At 38.6% G+C, this 16,289-nt stretch overlaps 2 protein-coding genes and 1 long non-coding RNA gene across 3 annotated transcripts; 1 reads left to right on the top strand and 2 right to left on the bottom strand.

The window, feature by feature from the left end:
* Positions 1 to 1,026: 1,026 nt before the first annotated feature.
* LOC130748761 (phosphatidylinositol N-acetylglucosaminyltransferase subunit A) lies at positions 1,027 to 5,945 on the top strand. Its single transcript, XM_057602003.1, has 8 exons — positions 1,027 to 1,413; positions 1,906 to 2,478; positions 3,616 to 3,770; positions 4,057 to 4,147; positions 4,317 to 4,433; positions 4,516 to 4,619; positions 5,248 to 5,338; positions 5,425 to 5,945. The coding sequence occupies exons 1-8, from the start codon at positions 1,231 to 1,233 to the stop codon at positions 5,509 to 5,511; spliced, it is 1,401 nt and encodes a 466-aa protein (XP_057457986.1). The 5' UTR covers positions 1,027 to 1,230; the 3' UTR covers positions 5,512 to 5,945.
* A 3,020-nt stretch (positions 5,946 to 8,965) lies between these two features.
* LOC130748317 (uncharacterized) lies at positions 8,966 to 10,965 on the bottom strand. The gene is made up of 2 exons (XR_009022648.1): positions 10,655 to 10,965; positions 8,966 to 9,216 (listed from the first exon to the last, which is right to left on the bottom strand). It is a non-coding gene; the product is annotated as an uncharacterized LOC130748317 (long non-coding RNA).
* Positions 10,966 to 12,869: 1,904 nt separating this feature from the next.
* On the bottom strand, positions 12,870 to 14,604 carry LOC130749159 (lysM domain receptor-like kinase 3). Its single transcript, XM_057602457.1, has one exon. The coding sequence runs from the start codon at positions 14,246 to 14,248 to the stop codon at positions 12,977 to 12,979; it is 1,272 nt and encodes a 423-aa protein (XP_057458440.1). The 5' UTR covers positions 14,249 to 14,604; the 3' UTR covers positions 12,870 to 12,976.
* Positions 14,605 to 16,289: the final 1,685 nt, after the last annotated feature.

The following is a 16,289-nucleotide window of genomic DNA, read 5'->3' as shown; positions in this document are numbered from 1 at the left end:
CTTCCCAACCACACCTTGAGTCACAAACCGGTTGGGATTTGAAGGGTTGAAGGAGGAAATGGAAGGGCGATTATGGGAGGAGATTAATCTGCTCTCTATGCAGCGTCGACGGTGGGGACGGAAGAGAGGAGATGGTGTCAACGCCACACCGAAACTTTACGACCCACTATTTTCTCCCTTTTTGATATTATAAGCGAAGATAAATCGTAGTGAGAGCTCCAGGGTGCGGGACTGTCATCAGTCGTTGCCGGAGCAACGCCAATGAATTCAACCAGTGACGGAAAAGGGGATGTCGACGGGAGGGGCTACAACATCGATCCAACAAGATTATTCTATCTTTGGGACCAAAACCACCATCATATGCAGATCTGAACTAAATCAGGGCCAACAACATCACCACCACCACCGGAAGAGATCTTGACCAAAACATAGAGAAAGAAAGGGATGTTGGAGTTGGTGGGGTGAAAGCGGTGCAAATAATGGTTGCAGAAGGAAAAGAAGAGATGGTGGTGGGAGTGGAGATAGGGATTAAGTTTATTTACTTTTGTATCCTTTTATAACTCTTTCGATCATATCCATTGATACAAAGAATATTCTTTAAATCTTAAATCTAGCAGTTATAAATGGTATACCCTAGTGGACACCTATAATTAAAATCACTAGAAATAGATACCAACTATATTTAGAGGATGGATAAAAAATAAATTTAAAATAGTTTTTTAAAAAACAAATTCAATCATTCTTCATAAAATTTGCTTCAATTAAAGAAAAAACAAATGGTTCGTTGTTTAACTAAGTAGTCATGACTTCAATTCTCAACTTTTGTGAATGAAAAAATAACTCATTGGTCATCCATTCACTACTCAGTGCGCTAATCATGAGGTAGATGATTCGTCTCACATAAATACCTTTTCTTCACATCGGAAAGATAAACCGCACTCTCAAAAGATTGATCACCGGATAGTCATCACCCAACACATATGTCCTTAAACTCTCACTTAAGTTGTCATTTGGGGACAATGTACTTTGACTAAAATAAAACAAAATTCCAAGGCACTCCAACGTTGTCGTTTTGACATGAAGTAAAAATTTGGGGAAACGCATCTTCTCTCTCCCAGCACCACCGTGTGAGCCCCATCGCCTTCACCGCGAGCTACTTCACGCCTCCGGGAACCTACGGCGTCGTTTACAAGGCCCGTGACCGCGTCACCAACGAGACCACCGTGTTGAATGATCTCTGTCTGTCTTGTTGTTTTTCAATTATTCTGCAGCTACCTGAGTGAGGGGACAATAATGGGTGATCCCCAAAAGCATAGAATTTTAATGGTGTCTGATTTTTTCTACCCCAACTTCGGTGGTGTGGAGAATCACATTTATTATCTCTCACAGTGCTTGCTCAAGTTAGGCCACAAGGTCAGCCAAAAGTTGTAATTTTTGTGATTCTCTTGAATATTTTTTTACATATCTCTGGCAATGCTTCCATTTCATAATAGCATTTGGGTTTAAGTTATTCATGAGGGTATTTTGTGTAGATTACTAGATTTTCATTTTAGATGGGAAAAAGGGGAAAACATCTTAATTAAGCGCGATTATGGCATAAGCGTTTTCATAATCTATTTAAAAATATTTATTGAAATAAATTGAAAATAAGCTATATATAAGCATAAGTACTTTTTCAAAAGCTATTCTGAGTAACTTATGAAAATAAGCTCAAAACAGCATAAGCTCTCCCAAACACTGGAATAAGAGCTTATACTGTCAGATAAGCTCAAATAAACTCTTCCAAACGGGGTTAATTAGTAAGTGGAAGTTATAGGTGAGGAGAGTAATATACTTATACTCTTTGTTTCTTACTTATATTGAGGTTGTTTTGATGATGGGAATTCAATGGGAATGACTATTCAGGTGGTGGTTGCAACTCATGCTTATGGAAATCGATCTGGGGTCAGATATATGACAGGAGGTCTCAAAGTATATTATGTTCCGTGGAGGCCGTTTGTTATGCAGAATACATTTCCAACCATCTATGGTTTACTGCCAATTATAAGAACTATTCTTATTCGAGAAAGGATTACTGTGGTGCACGGGCATCAAGCCTTTTCGACGTTTTGTCATGAAGCTCTGATGCATGCGAGAACCATGGGATACAAGGTTGTGTTTACAGATCACTCGCTGTATGGTTTTTCTGATGGCGGAAGCATCCACATGAACAAGGTGTTGCAGTTTACTCTGGCAGATGTGAGTCAAGCCATATGTGTTTCCCATACAAGCAAGGAAAACACGGTGTTGCGGTCGGGTTTGCCCCCTGAGAAGGTTTTCATGGTGCCTAATGCTGTGGACACTGCCATGTTCAAGCCTGCAGTGGATCGTCCTAGCAGATCGGAAGTTATTATTGTTGTTATCAGTCGATTGGTTTATCGGAAGGGAGTAGATTTGCTTGTTGAAGTCATTCCAGAAGTATGTCGATTACATCCCAATGTGAGTTGATGAGACCATTGTTTGTCTTGCATAACTAGGAAATTTGGATCTTGAGTTCTGTCTGACATGGAGGTATTAAGAGACTTTGGAAATGATTTTGGCTTTTTATAATTGTTCTCAAAGTTGCAAATTGTTGTTTGGTGATTTATACGCTTGTTCTGATGCTCTTTACACGTTATATATGCTTCTGAGAGAAAAAAACTAAGGGCTGCTTTCCAAAGCTGGAGCTGGCTTTCAAATATCTGCAATATCTAAAGAGCTTAAACCTTTTCTTCAACTCTAATTTCATTCTTTCCTAATTTTGTGCTATCTATTAAATAACCTTTTTTGTAATTTTAGATACTTACAAAAGTTTACTAGGAACTTTACCATCACTTATTTGATGGCACTTCAGAGAAGCTCTCATAAAAAAATCACACTAAATAAATAAATAAGTACACAAATGACCTTCTGCTCCAGCTTATGAAAAGCCACAGCATTCCCTAATGAGTTCTTTCCACATTGCTTTCTGGTGATAATTGGAGAATTACCTGAACAAACTTGATGAAATAGTACATGGTTTTGTTTCATGTGGAAGGCTATGTCATGATGACCTTCTAGAAAACTGATGAGGATCTTACAAATTTGGTCCTACTTTCATGATGTTGAAATTACAAGGGCACACAACAATTTTGCTAAAAGAATAGTTTTGGTCATTTTGTGATTTGTTGTTTGTTATCTATGGCTTTTTGTCAGTTAACTTGAACATACACGAGAGATTATCTCATTTCAAAGTTTTTGCTTAAACCCTTTGTATGTTAGGTGCATCTTATTTAAACTTTTAACAAAATGCTGTAGGGTGAGCTTTATGAAAATAATGCATATTTTGTGATCTTTTTGGTTAACCTTAATGTCATATTGCTGAACTTAATCTTAATTTGAAATCCTCAAGTTAGTATATGTCAGCACTTTGGTGTAAATTCTATATCTGTTGACAGATGGCACTGTCATTGTTATTACTTGTATAGATATTCTTTTACAAGAGCCCCATTACATAGTGCATCTATAGGAATATGCAGTGTGACAGGAATGAATTGCAATTAGATTGTTTAAACTGTGCACTTTCAAAGGCTTAACTAAGTTACATATCATTTGAAGGTTCGTTTCATCATTGGAGGTGATGGACCTAAGCGTGTGCGGTTGGAAGAGATGAGAGAAAAACATTCTCTTCAAGATCGAGTTGATATGCTGGGAGCTGTACCACATGCACAAGTTCGATCGGTACTAATATCTGGGCATATCTTCTTAAATAGGTTCAGCTTCATTAATAAATTTCTCCTTGTGTTCAGCTTTGCGAATTGCAATGATGACTTTCTACCTGTTTGGATGCAAACCAAAGAGGACTTATTGGAGCTTATTTAGTGCATTTTCTAGTAGATAAGCTCCAATAGGCCTGTATCCAAACGGACTCTTTTTATAATTCAAGCTTCTAATTCTGGAAGTTGAGTAGTTCTAGAAGCTTAAGTTTCTTCTATTTTGAGATTTTGGGGCTCTCAATGTCAACACCAATTATGATGCCTGTTGTTTGCACTGTTTCAGTTCGTTGACAGAAGCTTTTTGTATAGCCATATTAGAGGCTGCTAGTTGTGGATTGTTAACAGTAAGCACACGTGTTGGAGGAGTTCCTGAGGTATGTGCAACAGATTTTTTTTCCATACCTATTCAGTCCAAGAAAAAAAAATCTTTTAATATAGTTTGTCTGAGATTTTTATTTATGAAATTTTGTTCCTTTCCATTTCAACAATTCTGGAACGCTGTCGTTAGAGGCCTTGATGTAGATTCATTTCTTTGCTACATAGGTTTTGCCAGATGACATGATTGTTTTGGCAGAACCTGATCCCAGTGACATGGTGCATGCAGTTCAAAAGGCTATATCTATGCTGCCAAATATTGATCCTCAAGTCATGCACAATCGAGTGAGTTTGTTGTTCAAATGGTCTTTTTCTGTTGCATTCATTGGAGAAACTAGCTCCATTTTTGTTTATGTATTGTCTGCAGGTGACAGAGCTCTACAACTGGAATGATGTTGCCAAAAGGACGGAAATTGTGTATGACCGTGCTTTGAAGTGCACCACTCAAAATCTACTAGAACGTCTCTCACGGTACACTCTAAAAAATAAGAGCTTAATTTGATTGTAATGCTGACATATAGTTATTATTGTAATGAAAAACCCACTGTTCACTCAGTTTTAGCTATGTGATTTTGTTAATTTCTTGAGGATTACATTTTTTAATCTGCTAGTAACATAAGCTTGTTGTTGGTACTTGGTTGGGATTTTTATTTGATAGCACCAGTCATGGCAATTCTTTTTTATGGAGATAGGAGTTCGTATGTAAAATTGAAACATAATTTAGAAGAAGGAACATGAATTTATTGGAGTATTATGATAGGTACCCGCATGTTTGAAATTGGTTAGCAATTGTCTTAGTTAGTTAAGGGGGTTAGTAGTTTAGTCAGTTGAGAGGGATGAGTATTATAAATAAGGTTAGTGAGAGTCTGATGTATCCTTGGGTATATCATTTGGGATTGGGGTTTAGGGAGAGGAGCTCTCTTGTATTTCCCTCTAGTTCCCTAGGATTCTATCATTGAATAAAATCAGGATTCTAACATATTATTTGTGAATTTTCCTCTTTACTCAAAGGTTGATGTCAGTTTAATATTCAGAGCATACTTCCTGTATTGATTAACTGAGATAATTTTACGAGTGCTGATTTTCTCGGCTATTTCAGATACCTCCATTGTGGACCATGGGCAGGCAAGCTGTTTTTCTTGGTTATGCTTGTTGGGTTTTTGTTATGGAAGCTATTGGAACTATGGCAGGTAGGCCAGTGGTCTATGGTGTGTGTGACATTTTCATCATAATTATGTTTTGGTAACCTGAATCGCTTGTGTATTTCTATTATTAGCCTGCAGATGATATTGAGATGGTGCCGGATTTTGCTCTTCCACGCGACTCTGATGAGGAGAGGTTGGGAAAAAATCCAATAAAATGAATGTGGTGATAAATTATTTTGGTGCACTATGGGGTTTTCATTTTGCGCACTAATCGGAAATGCAGAAAGCAGAAGTGTGTTTCAGGAACTGCATTCCATCCCAGTTCCCGGATCTTGTAATGGAGATAATCAGCAGTCCTATGCATGATCAGAAGTGTGCTTCGTGTGCCATGTTGGCGAGTCATGTGCTTTTGAATCTTAGGCGACCCCACCCCTTTTTGGTGGGTTATGTTTGTATGGATCATTTTGCACCAAGGTCCATATCTATGTTTAGGGTTAGACTCCTATAAAAGGGAAGATGAACTATTGTATTATCTATGTTCACTTGCATAATAAATAGGTGACTTAGCCCTAAAAACTATTACTTCCAATAGGGTTTTTGCTTAGTCTCACTAGATTGTGAACAAGTCAATTCTTCAAAACTGAAATTGTTAGATGTCTCGTTAAAATAATGAGAAGATTGCTAATATACAACCAAGAATACTCCACCCCGTGCACAAAAGAATAGTTTTTTATGTGGCGTTGATCGCCATTTTGGTCTTGCACATAGGAAACAAAGAAAATGAAGAGTAGAACCAAAAATTGAGAGGAGGTTTGTGTTTTGATTACTGTGTTTTTGAAGGTTCAACGATTGTGATGGTTGATTGAATTGATGCTAGTGAAGACTCAATGTTTTGGTTTTAAGACATGAATAAAAGTTAAAACAATACTACTACTTCAACTTAGTGCTTATCCAATCTGAAGTGTGAATGGTTTCTGTTAGAAAGGAAATTGGTATCCAATTGCTGCAACAGGTGCAATTGGTTGTGATTTCTGTTTTGTCTTTGTTTGTATTGTGCAGCTAGCTGGATTTCCAATCAATGAATGAATGAGGTTGGAAGAAGAAAAGGTGACGACCGACGAGGAAAATAAACGAGGTTCCATCAATGCATGTGAACGATAAAGACTGCCTCTCAAAGTCAACGATTTAAAGTAGGCTGCCTCCCCCTGTGTGGCTGCTGTTTGGGGTTTGGATCCATTCCTATTTTTTAAAGTTGGTTTTCACTTATTTCTCTCATAATTGATTTTGTGATTGAGAATTTATTCTATGACTATGTTTGACACGCCTAACTGATAAGCTAGCTGAAAGCTGAAAAACTACGTAATTGGAACAAAAGTGTTTGGTAAAACTAGCTGTTGAACGAGCTGGAATTGTAAAATGACATAAAAGGACATACTTGTATAATTCTTTTTATATTTAACATTACTTTATTTTCACATTAATACCTATATGATATTGATATTAAAATTATTATAAATATTTTAATTTCACTCAAGTTATTTATCATCTTAAAAATATAATATAATTTTTACTTATTTAATTTTCTATTTTTTATTAAATTAAATAGAATAAAACAAATAATTTGTAATTTGTAATATAAAATTATGTATTTTATTCCAAAGTAGTAATTATTTGTGTGCGGGAACGGTGTGCATATGAGACAAATGTGATAACTGATAAGTAAATAGATTTAGTAAAAAAACATATAAGGATAAAGGTGGAATTTTAATAAAATAATAAGGATAAAAATGATAATATATTTAATAAGCTATAAGCTTTAAGCTTTAAGCTACTGAAATAAGCTCATTCAGCTAACACTTTTATAGAGTTTTTAAGCTAGTCAAATAAGCTTTAAACTAGTCAAATAAGCTATAAGCTAGCTGAAATGACATGTCAAACATAGCCTATGATAATGATGTTGTTACGAGAATGATATGAATAAATCATGACCATTGGATATAATTATAAGGTGACACTAGGGGGAACACCATTTATATTTTGGTCTTCATGTGCATCATGATTAAACATAATTGTATTTTAGAATCTTGAAATATTCTTTAATTAGACGGTTAAGATTGACTCAAAATTAAAAGGGTAAAATTGTAAAGTGGTAAACTCTTCTATCCTTCCATGTGAATTGCCATCGTTCAACCACCAACCTCCATCATCAAGACCTCCATAACCACCCCAACCATGCCTCGTTCTATTGCCTCATTCAACCTACACCCTTCAAGAACCCTTCCTCACCACCAAATTGTACCCACCTCAAATCAAACCTTGCAACAAACACAAATCTCCATGAAATCCCGTTCAGATCCAACAAATCAAAGCCCTATTTTTGTCATCATCGTAATCTCCACTGTTACAAGACTATATCAACGTCGTTTGGGCTTCATGCTCGTCATGCCACCAATCCTGTCGTGCCTGGAACATTACGGCCAAAGCTCCACCTCCAATCATGACACACAACCTCCGAGAGCGTGCGTGGGTGATGGGCAGGACGTTGTTAGTGTTCGAATCGGCACACTGACAGATGTAGATGGAGAACAGGCCCATGAGGAAAAGAGCAAAGACCAACATGACAAAGATTATGGCGAAGGAGGGGTTGAATTCGTTGATGAAGATTGGGTGATCAAGATTTTTGAGGGGAAATTCTTGAAGAAGCCTAAGAGCCTCTAGGTTTTTTTATGTAGATCTGGTTCAATTGGAGAAGGAGGAGGAGGAGAAGGGATGGCGGTTGCGGCGCAGGACTGGTGGTTGGTTAATCGGAATGGTGGTAGGAGGGAGAGGATAGGGGGATGGGAGAATATATTGACTTAAATAGTCAAAATTTTCCCTGGGTGTACTGATGGATCAAAGTATAAATGGTCCACCCTAGTCAGACCTAATTATGAATGATTAATAGTTATTTGGTCACACCCATGAGTTTCTAACTTTCTATGTTAAGTGGTGACGAAAATCCTAAAATCTTAAGCAATGTCTTACATTAATGTGACAACTATAGATCGACCTCAAAAACAGACACGTGTAATGCAATTCTTTGAGTGCTCTTATTTATTAAATATGAATTAGTGTCACATTCTAACTGATTGAGCGTAACGTTAATGGAGATATTTTTACAATGTAAATAAAAGAAGAAAGAGTCTTAAAAATAAAAGTTCAATCTAGTTCAAAAATTTGTGGCATGTGACTTGACATTTCATTAAACACCTTTCTTGCAACCTTAACATCCTCATTTCACCATACTTAGCAATTTGTGAAGGAGGGGAGGTGGAGTTGAAGAAACTACAAGAAGGTGGTGGTCATGGCAGTCGTGCCAAATGTGGTGTTAGATTTGGCGAAGAGGAAGGGGAATAAAAAATGGTAGAACTTGTAACACCCCCTTTTTCCCATTGTTTTATTTAAAAACGTTTATCAGAGTTTAAAAACATATAAAGGGAGTATTACACTTCTTCACGAAAACTCATTAAAATTAACACTGATTGTGTTTGAAAATTTATAAGTTCATATGCTTTTCAAAGAATGAATTATTCCTGCCAATGAAATTTCTAAACCAGTCAGATAATCCTAAGATGCATAAAATCACTTATTTAAATAGGTTTATCTTCCATGATATTCCAATAAAATTCATCATACTCAGAACTGAATTTCATAAGCACTTCGGCCGTCAACAGTACGACATCGCCATCATTTAGAAAATTATTCAACAACTTCCATAAGAAGAGATTATAAAATCCTCTCAACATAAATGTAAAAGTAACGTAAAATATCTAACCAGTGTTACATTACAGAGCAAGACACTTATTTTATAATAATAATAATAATAACATAAGCTAAGACTCTCCGAAGCTACTCCTCATGAGCCACATCTCTACCTCCTGTACCTGAGCGATGTCGCATAGAACATCATTCCAACAGAAGGGTAAGAACTTACATTGTATAAAATATAACATAACAAAGAGCAAGTAAACAATTCAGATCCTGCTTTATAAACTCTTCACCTTTACTTTAAAATCTGAGTGATTATAATATTTTCTCTCAAGACAGTTTCACAATTCTTATTAATGTTTCGAAAAATTATAAGCTTAAAGAAGAATAATAATTCGACTTTACCACAACAGCAAAACAATTCACCAACAAATCACCAAACACATAAAACCACTGAAAACGTGAAACTTAGTGTGTGAGACTCTAATGTATGCATGTGGTACCAATTGTTAACCTTAGCGGTATCACCGCGTCCACTCCAGACAGTTAACCACCAATGAAGTCCACTCCAGACTTCCAGAACCACGCCAGTTCTGGGACAAACCTCAGTTTTCCGATGAAAACCGACACGTTGCCTCTTGACTAAATGAAGTGTATTTCGTGCAAAAACTCATAAATTAAAACATGCAATTTTGAGACCACTCCAGCCCCAAATATATAACATATTTTCTCACCAAATTCCATAACGGAAATCACACCAAAATTGCACAAAATAACACTTCAATACAATTATCAAATCATTCACTATTCCACTGACAAAATAGCAACACAAAATCATCAAATGTCTCATATCAATTACTAGAATCAGTTTCAGAATCAATCTCAGAAATAAGCAGAAACATAGCAAACTTGCATATAATCCTGGTACTAAATGAGCAGTCCAAAAATTATGAAAATTTTACCAAACATATCCTTATACGTTAGCTTTCATATAAAATTGGTTTCACCTAATTTGGAATTCTGTAGAGAGAGTTATGGTCTCTACAGCACAGGCTGTTAGGGTTTCTGCGAGCAGAAACAGAGTGAACTTGCAGATAATTCTGGTATTGAACCAGCAATCTAAAAATTATGATAATATTACCCAATATAGCCCTATGAGTTAGCTTTCATACAAAATTGGTTTCACTCAATTCGGAATTCTGTAGAGAGAGTTATGCTCTCTATAACACAGGCTGCTAGGGTGTCTGCGGGCAGAAACAGAATAAACTTGCAAATGATTCTGGTATTGAACCAGCAATCGAAAAATTATGAAAATATTACCCAAGATAGCCCTATGAGTTAGCTTTCATACAAAATTGGTTTCACTCAATTTGGAATTCTGTAGAGAGAGTTATGCTCTCTACAACACAGACTGTTAGGGTATCTGCGGGCAAAACATAACAGAACCCAATTTTCCCCGAAACCTCAATTTCGCTCAAAATCAATTTTTCTCACCACATGTTAACACTCAACACAGTCTCTCAGTTCTGAATTTTCAAAAAAGATGAGGGTTCCTTCATGTTAAACTCAACCTCTGTTATTCTACAATTATACAAGATAAATTCAAACCCTTACCTCTTGAAGATCAAATTCTAGGTTTTTTCTTCTCTTTTCTCCCCTTCTCTCTTTCACGCTTCTTTTCTTCTCCTCTGCTAACTTCTCCAATTCTCAAATTCTGATTTCTCTCTTTCTAATTCACTCATATCCCTTAAATAGTCATACTAATGGGCCCCACTCTCAATTACTCACACAAAAACCTAACAAACTTATTTATCTAAATCTTATTCTATATCACATGAGATTTAAATTATAATCACATAATTCATCAAATTACCATATAGCATAATAATAATTAAGATAAAATAATAAATAACCTAATAACGAAAAGTGGGGTGTTACAGAACTAATGAACAAAAGTTTGTCTAGACTAAAATTGATGCCCAAAATCTCAATGGACAACTACATTCGACTAGGATTACCTCATGGGTGGATGAATGTAAAAAAATTAGGATATGTAGAGCAATGTAACGTCATAAAGACTTATTTCAAATAAAAAACTTTGAGGAACAAACAATGATAATTTATTTTCAAACTAATGTAGGTTCACCTTTCTATATTTTAGGACTAAAAACATATTTAACCATTAACTTTATATTTGTATTGTTTCTATAACTTTATATTTTGTTTAACTATTAACTAGGGTTTAAGCTAAACTTGGTCCACTGAATTAGGGGTGTTCATAACCGAACCAATCCAAACAAAACCGACAAACCGATCCAAAAAAACTGAAATCCAATCAAACCGAAAACCGAACGGACTGAAAATTGAAAAAACCGAAATTATTTATTGGATCGGATCGGATTTCGGATTTGATTTCCAAAACCGAACCAATCCAATCCAAACCGAACATTCACAAATATGTATACTTTTAGTTATACATATATCATTCCATTTACACTTACATAGTATATATTTATTGTATATATATTGATTATATCACACATGCATCAAAGTTTACTATATACATGCATCAAAGTAAACAATTATAATCATAATTTTAAAATATGTTGACTATGTTATAATTTATGAATGTTATATTAATGTTATAAATTATGTATCATTGTATTTAATACTATTTATCATATATTATATATTTTTAAAATTTATACAACACAATTTCAAAGTATAAAAAAGTGAAACAAAAACCGAACAATCCAATCCAATCCAAACCGCTATAGATTGGATCGGATTGGTTCGGATTTGAATTTAGTAAAAAATCTATTGGATGACAAAATCATAAAACCGATGAGATCGGATCGGATGATTTTTCTCCTCAAAACCGATCCAATCCAATCCGCGAACACCCCAACACTGAATGAAGGCACAACAGGGGCCCAAAGAAGAGCAAAAGGCCCAGTCCAATGCTTAAGTCAGTAATGGAAATGGTGATGGTGAAGAAACACAAAGAGGAAAACTAGAGAACTTACTTTCTGAAGTTGATGAATCTAGTATTTATAGGGGAGGTTGTGTGAGTCCCAAAGCGAGGTCGCTTTCCTGATTGGCTCTGGACGACTTATTGCCTGTTGGATCTCTACAACTCTGCCATGATCTGATGGTTGTGCTCATATGAGTATATCAGGTTTAGCATAGAAAAATGGTCAAAGGTGACAACCAAACTCGTCCGACGACCGCAGCTCCTCAATTTTATTTGGTATGTCGTTCTCAACCCTTGGGGCTCCCAAAATAGTAGTCACTTGGCTCTGGTGTTTGTGATGGAGATGGTTGAGCTGATAATTGTTGTTAGTCCTTGATGACCAACTTACCTATCCAACCGATCAGGACCCCAAAACAAATATCAATTTCAAATTTGACTGCATCACACTTGGGGGCGAGGGAAAATAAAGAAGATAGGATTGGTTGGTTCTTCAAAACTGAAAGTGATGGATGTTTCGTTAAAGTATTGAGAAGATTGCTATTATTCAATCAAGAATACTCCAGCCCGTGCACAAAGGAGTAGTTTTTTATTTTTGGTCAAAGAACATGTGAATAGTTAAGTTCATCTTAGTGCCTTCCAACATATTCCACCTTTGAATTTCAAAACTGAAAGTGATGGAATGGATAGTTCGTTCTATAGTAACATATTTTATGTATCTCAAAGCTAGAATGCCCTTTGATCCATAAAACAAAGCTAGAAGGCCCGAATAAATTCCAAATATAAAAATTGTATCTATCTTAGTATCTTACCATTCACAATGCTGCTTATAAAATATACATATTCCACAACTTGTGATTCAATCAAATCATCAATGTTACTATCTCTGTATTTCTTCTCTTACAATGTCAAGTTGGAAAAACAAATTGAAGAAGAAAAAAATCACCATGATGATGAAATAGAACTCATCGTGGAACCAGTGAAACAGACATATCAGGCATCTTAATACTCTCAGACCAATTCTTCGACTTTAAATAAAGAGTGGAAACCTTATCAGCCACTCTACTCATGTTCGGCCTCTTATCTGCCTCCACGTGTACACAATCCAACGCTACACGTGTCAACTTATCCGCAATATCAATCGGAAACGAATCCTTCAACCTCCTATCCACCCACCTCCTCACGCCGCCACCGCCGCCGCCATCAACCGCCACCCTCGCCGTCTCAACCACCGATATCCTCACAAAATCACGCGTCTTCTCATCAAACCGGAACTTCAACGGCTCCTCCCCGGAGAGAAGCTCCAGCAACACCACCCCAAACGCGTACACGTCAGACTCCTGCGTCGCCACGCCGGTGGTTTGATACTCCGGCGACATATACCCCCTCACCCCCGAGAACTGTACCTCAGGCCTCCCGGACCGCCTCGCCGGCGGCGATTCCTCCACGATCTCCCCCAATTTCTCACCGGCGGTGGCGAATTGGTTCTCTACCTCGCCGCATAGCTGCGCGGCGCCGAAATGGCAAACCCTAGCGTTGAAATCAGGCTCGGTAACGATGATTGCGCTGCTCTTGATATGGTTATGGACGAAATCGATGCTCACACCGTTCTTATTGTGCACGTAATCAAGCGCGTGAGCGAGATCCGTCGCAACCTGCATTCTCGACATCCAGGTAGAAAGCACGGTGAAGTTCGCGTTCCTCGCGTTACGGAGGCAATCGGCGAGGTTACCACCGGCGACGAAGTCGTAAACGAGGTAGACATGGTCACCGGAGATCGACGCGCCGAGAAGCTTCACGATGTTAACATGGTGGCAGCGGCAGATGATGGATAGGAGGCTACGGAGGTCGTTGATCTTGCGGCGGAGCTTGCGTTGGAAGACGATGACGTCGGCGCCGCGGAGCGTGCAGCGCCAGCAAGGGGTGGAGGAGGAGTGGCGTTTGGAGAGGAAGTTGTTGGTGGCGGCGCGGATCTCGGAGAAGTCGTAGATGTGGGGATTTTCCGGGAGGGTTTCGCGGAGAGTGGGGAGGGAGTTGCGGCTGCTGGTGGAGATGGAGTTGGAGGAGGAGAGACGGTAGCCGGTGGAGGCGGAGGTGGAGGCGTAGGAGGTGGAGGGGTTTTGGTCGGAGAATGTGAGGGAGGTTGCACTTGCACGTGCGGTTGATGATGTTGTTGATGGTGTTCGTGGGGTTGAGGTGGGACTTGTGGCGTTGATCGCCATTTTGGTCTTGCACATAGGAAACAAAGAAAGAAAGAAAGAAGATAATGAAGAGTGGAAAAATTGAGACAAGGTTTGTGTTGTGATTACTGCGTTTTTGAAGGTTCAATGATTGTGATGGTTGATTGAATTGATGCAAGTGAAGACTCAAAATAAAAGTCAAAACAATACTACTACTACTACTACTTGCTGAAACAGGTGCATGCAATTGGTTGTGATTTCTGTTTTGTGTTTGTCTTGTAATGTGCAGCTAGCTGGATTTGGAATCAATGAATGAGGTTGGAGGAAGAAAAGGTGACGACCGACGAGGAAAAATGAATGAGGTTCTACTATTTCCATCATGCGTGCGTGTGAACTGTGAACCTTAAAGACTGCCTCTCAAGTCAACGATTTAAAGTAGGCGGTTGCCTCTGTGTGGCTGCTGCTTTGCGTTTGGATCAGTGTTTATAATTGGACCTTTTAATATTTGTTTCACATCTTTTTTTTTTGTCAATGGACTAAGATTTATTAATCAAAGCCCAAATGGGTAGGGCGGGGCAGTACAAGGAAAGTGGGTCTATAAAAACTGAAAGCAAAAGGGCCTAAGATACAATAAAGAGACCCACTGGAGAGCCCACGTTCCTAATTCTACCCCATCTGCCCAAGATCCAATCCAGGAGCGGAACATCCTAGGGAGCCAATGACCTTAACCACCTGGATCAAACGGAAAGACTCGATCCTTTCCTTCTGCTCGACGATGATTGTGCTCCATGTCCCTACGAAGGATTCTGGCCAAGGCACTCGGAGGGTTATGAGCCTAGTTAACTAGGAGTGTTCGCTGGAGATGGAGTTGTGCTATGGTGTGAGCTGCTTGATTGGACTCCCTTGGAACCCACGTGAAATCGCAAGAGAGGAAATTGGTTGCCAAGTGATGGATGTCCTCAATGATGATTTGAATCTCACCTATTTTCCTTTTTCTCTTGCAGGTTTCAATCAATTCCAGACAATCAGCTTCCAAGAGGACAAATTGCCAATTGAAGTTAGAAGCCATGACCATGGCCTCTCTCAAAGCTTCCGCTTCAACCACCAGGGGGAGATAGCATACAATTCAGAGGCACCGCCTGTGAGCACTTGTCCCATACAATCCCTGGCAATAAAAGCTGTGGTAGCACGCGGTTGATCCTTGATCCAGCTCGCGTCTGTATTAATTTTGATGAAGCTTGGGGCTGGTGGTTTCCACCTCGCATTGTCCCTCCTTCGAGCCAAGTCTCTTGTGCTACTGGTAGTCTCCGTAGGCTGCAAGTACTTTCTTTTTTTTAACAGCATTGTGTTATAATAAATGCACCGGTAATAGTATACTTTTTCATGATAAATGCAACATTGATGGCACCTAAGCCCAAATGTAGATTTTTTGCTGCAAGAAAGGAAGAGGTGCAGTTCAATTTGGGCTACCATGGTTAGGCCGAAAATCAAGCTATGGTTTCATAACCCTTAAACATATAGTTTGACAAAAAAACCCTTTAACATATAGCATTATAAAAAAGGCGAAGGTTACTCTCAAGACTCTCTAGCCTTGACTATAGGTGGGGATTTCTCTGCTAGGGCACAAGAACCGTGAGCAGCCGCCACCCCCCTTTGGGGGTCTCCTCCCCCATTGGGGGGTTCCTTCTCCTCTAGGGAGATCTTTCTTCTGCTTTGTAGATGTTCCCTCCCACAATAGGTGGGTCTTCTTCCACTTTAAGGTGGATTTTCTTCCACTTTAGGTTGATTTTCTACCCAAATAAGTGGGTTTTGTTCTTCCTTTCATCTCTGTTTTCCTTCTTCTACTTCCAACACGCCATCTGCTGCTACCAACGCCGTCCACCGTTCCCCACCTCCGGCGGCGAGGCCACCATTACCTGCCACCACCGTGACCATTTTCTCCATCCACTGTAACCCCTGCCGCCCTTGTGACGAGCTCCTACCACCGCCTCCCCTCCTCACTCGTAGCTATCAGATCTAGCTCACCACTACTCCTGCAATCTTCTCCGCCACCTCCGCCCCATCTCCGCCTCATCTCCGCCGCTGTGCCTCGCCGTTG

Source organism: Lotus japonicus, chromosome 3 (assembly GCF_012489685.1).
Source record: "Lotus japonicus ecotype B-129 chromosome 3, LjGifu_v1.2".
Taxonomy (NCBI): Eukaryota; Viridiplantae; Streptophyta; class Magnoliopsida; order Fabales; family Fabaceae; genus Lotus; species Lotus japonicus.
This window is presented reverse-complemented; position numbering and strand designations above follow the sequence as displayed.

Excerpts from the sequence above, each read along its gene's own strand:
- LOC130748761 (XM_057602003.1), top strand. The coding sequence starts at position 1,231 with ATGATCTCTGTCTGTCTTGTTGTTTTTCAATTATTCTGCAGCTACCTG. Across the intron at positions 1,414-1,905 it reads TGCTCAAGTTAGGCCACAAG|GTGGTGGTTGCAACTCATGC; the intron begins GTCAGCCAAAAG and ends ATGACTATTCAG. Across the intron at positions 4,434-4,515 it reads CTCAAGTCATGCACAATCGA|GTGACAGAGCTCTACAACTG; the intron begins GTGAGTTTGTTG and ends TATTGTCTGCAG.
- LOC130749159 (XM_057602457.1), bottom strand. The coding sequence starts at position 14,248 with ATGTGCAAGACCAAAATGGCGATCAACGCCACAAGTCCCACCTCAACC.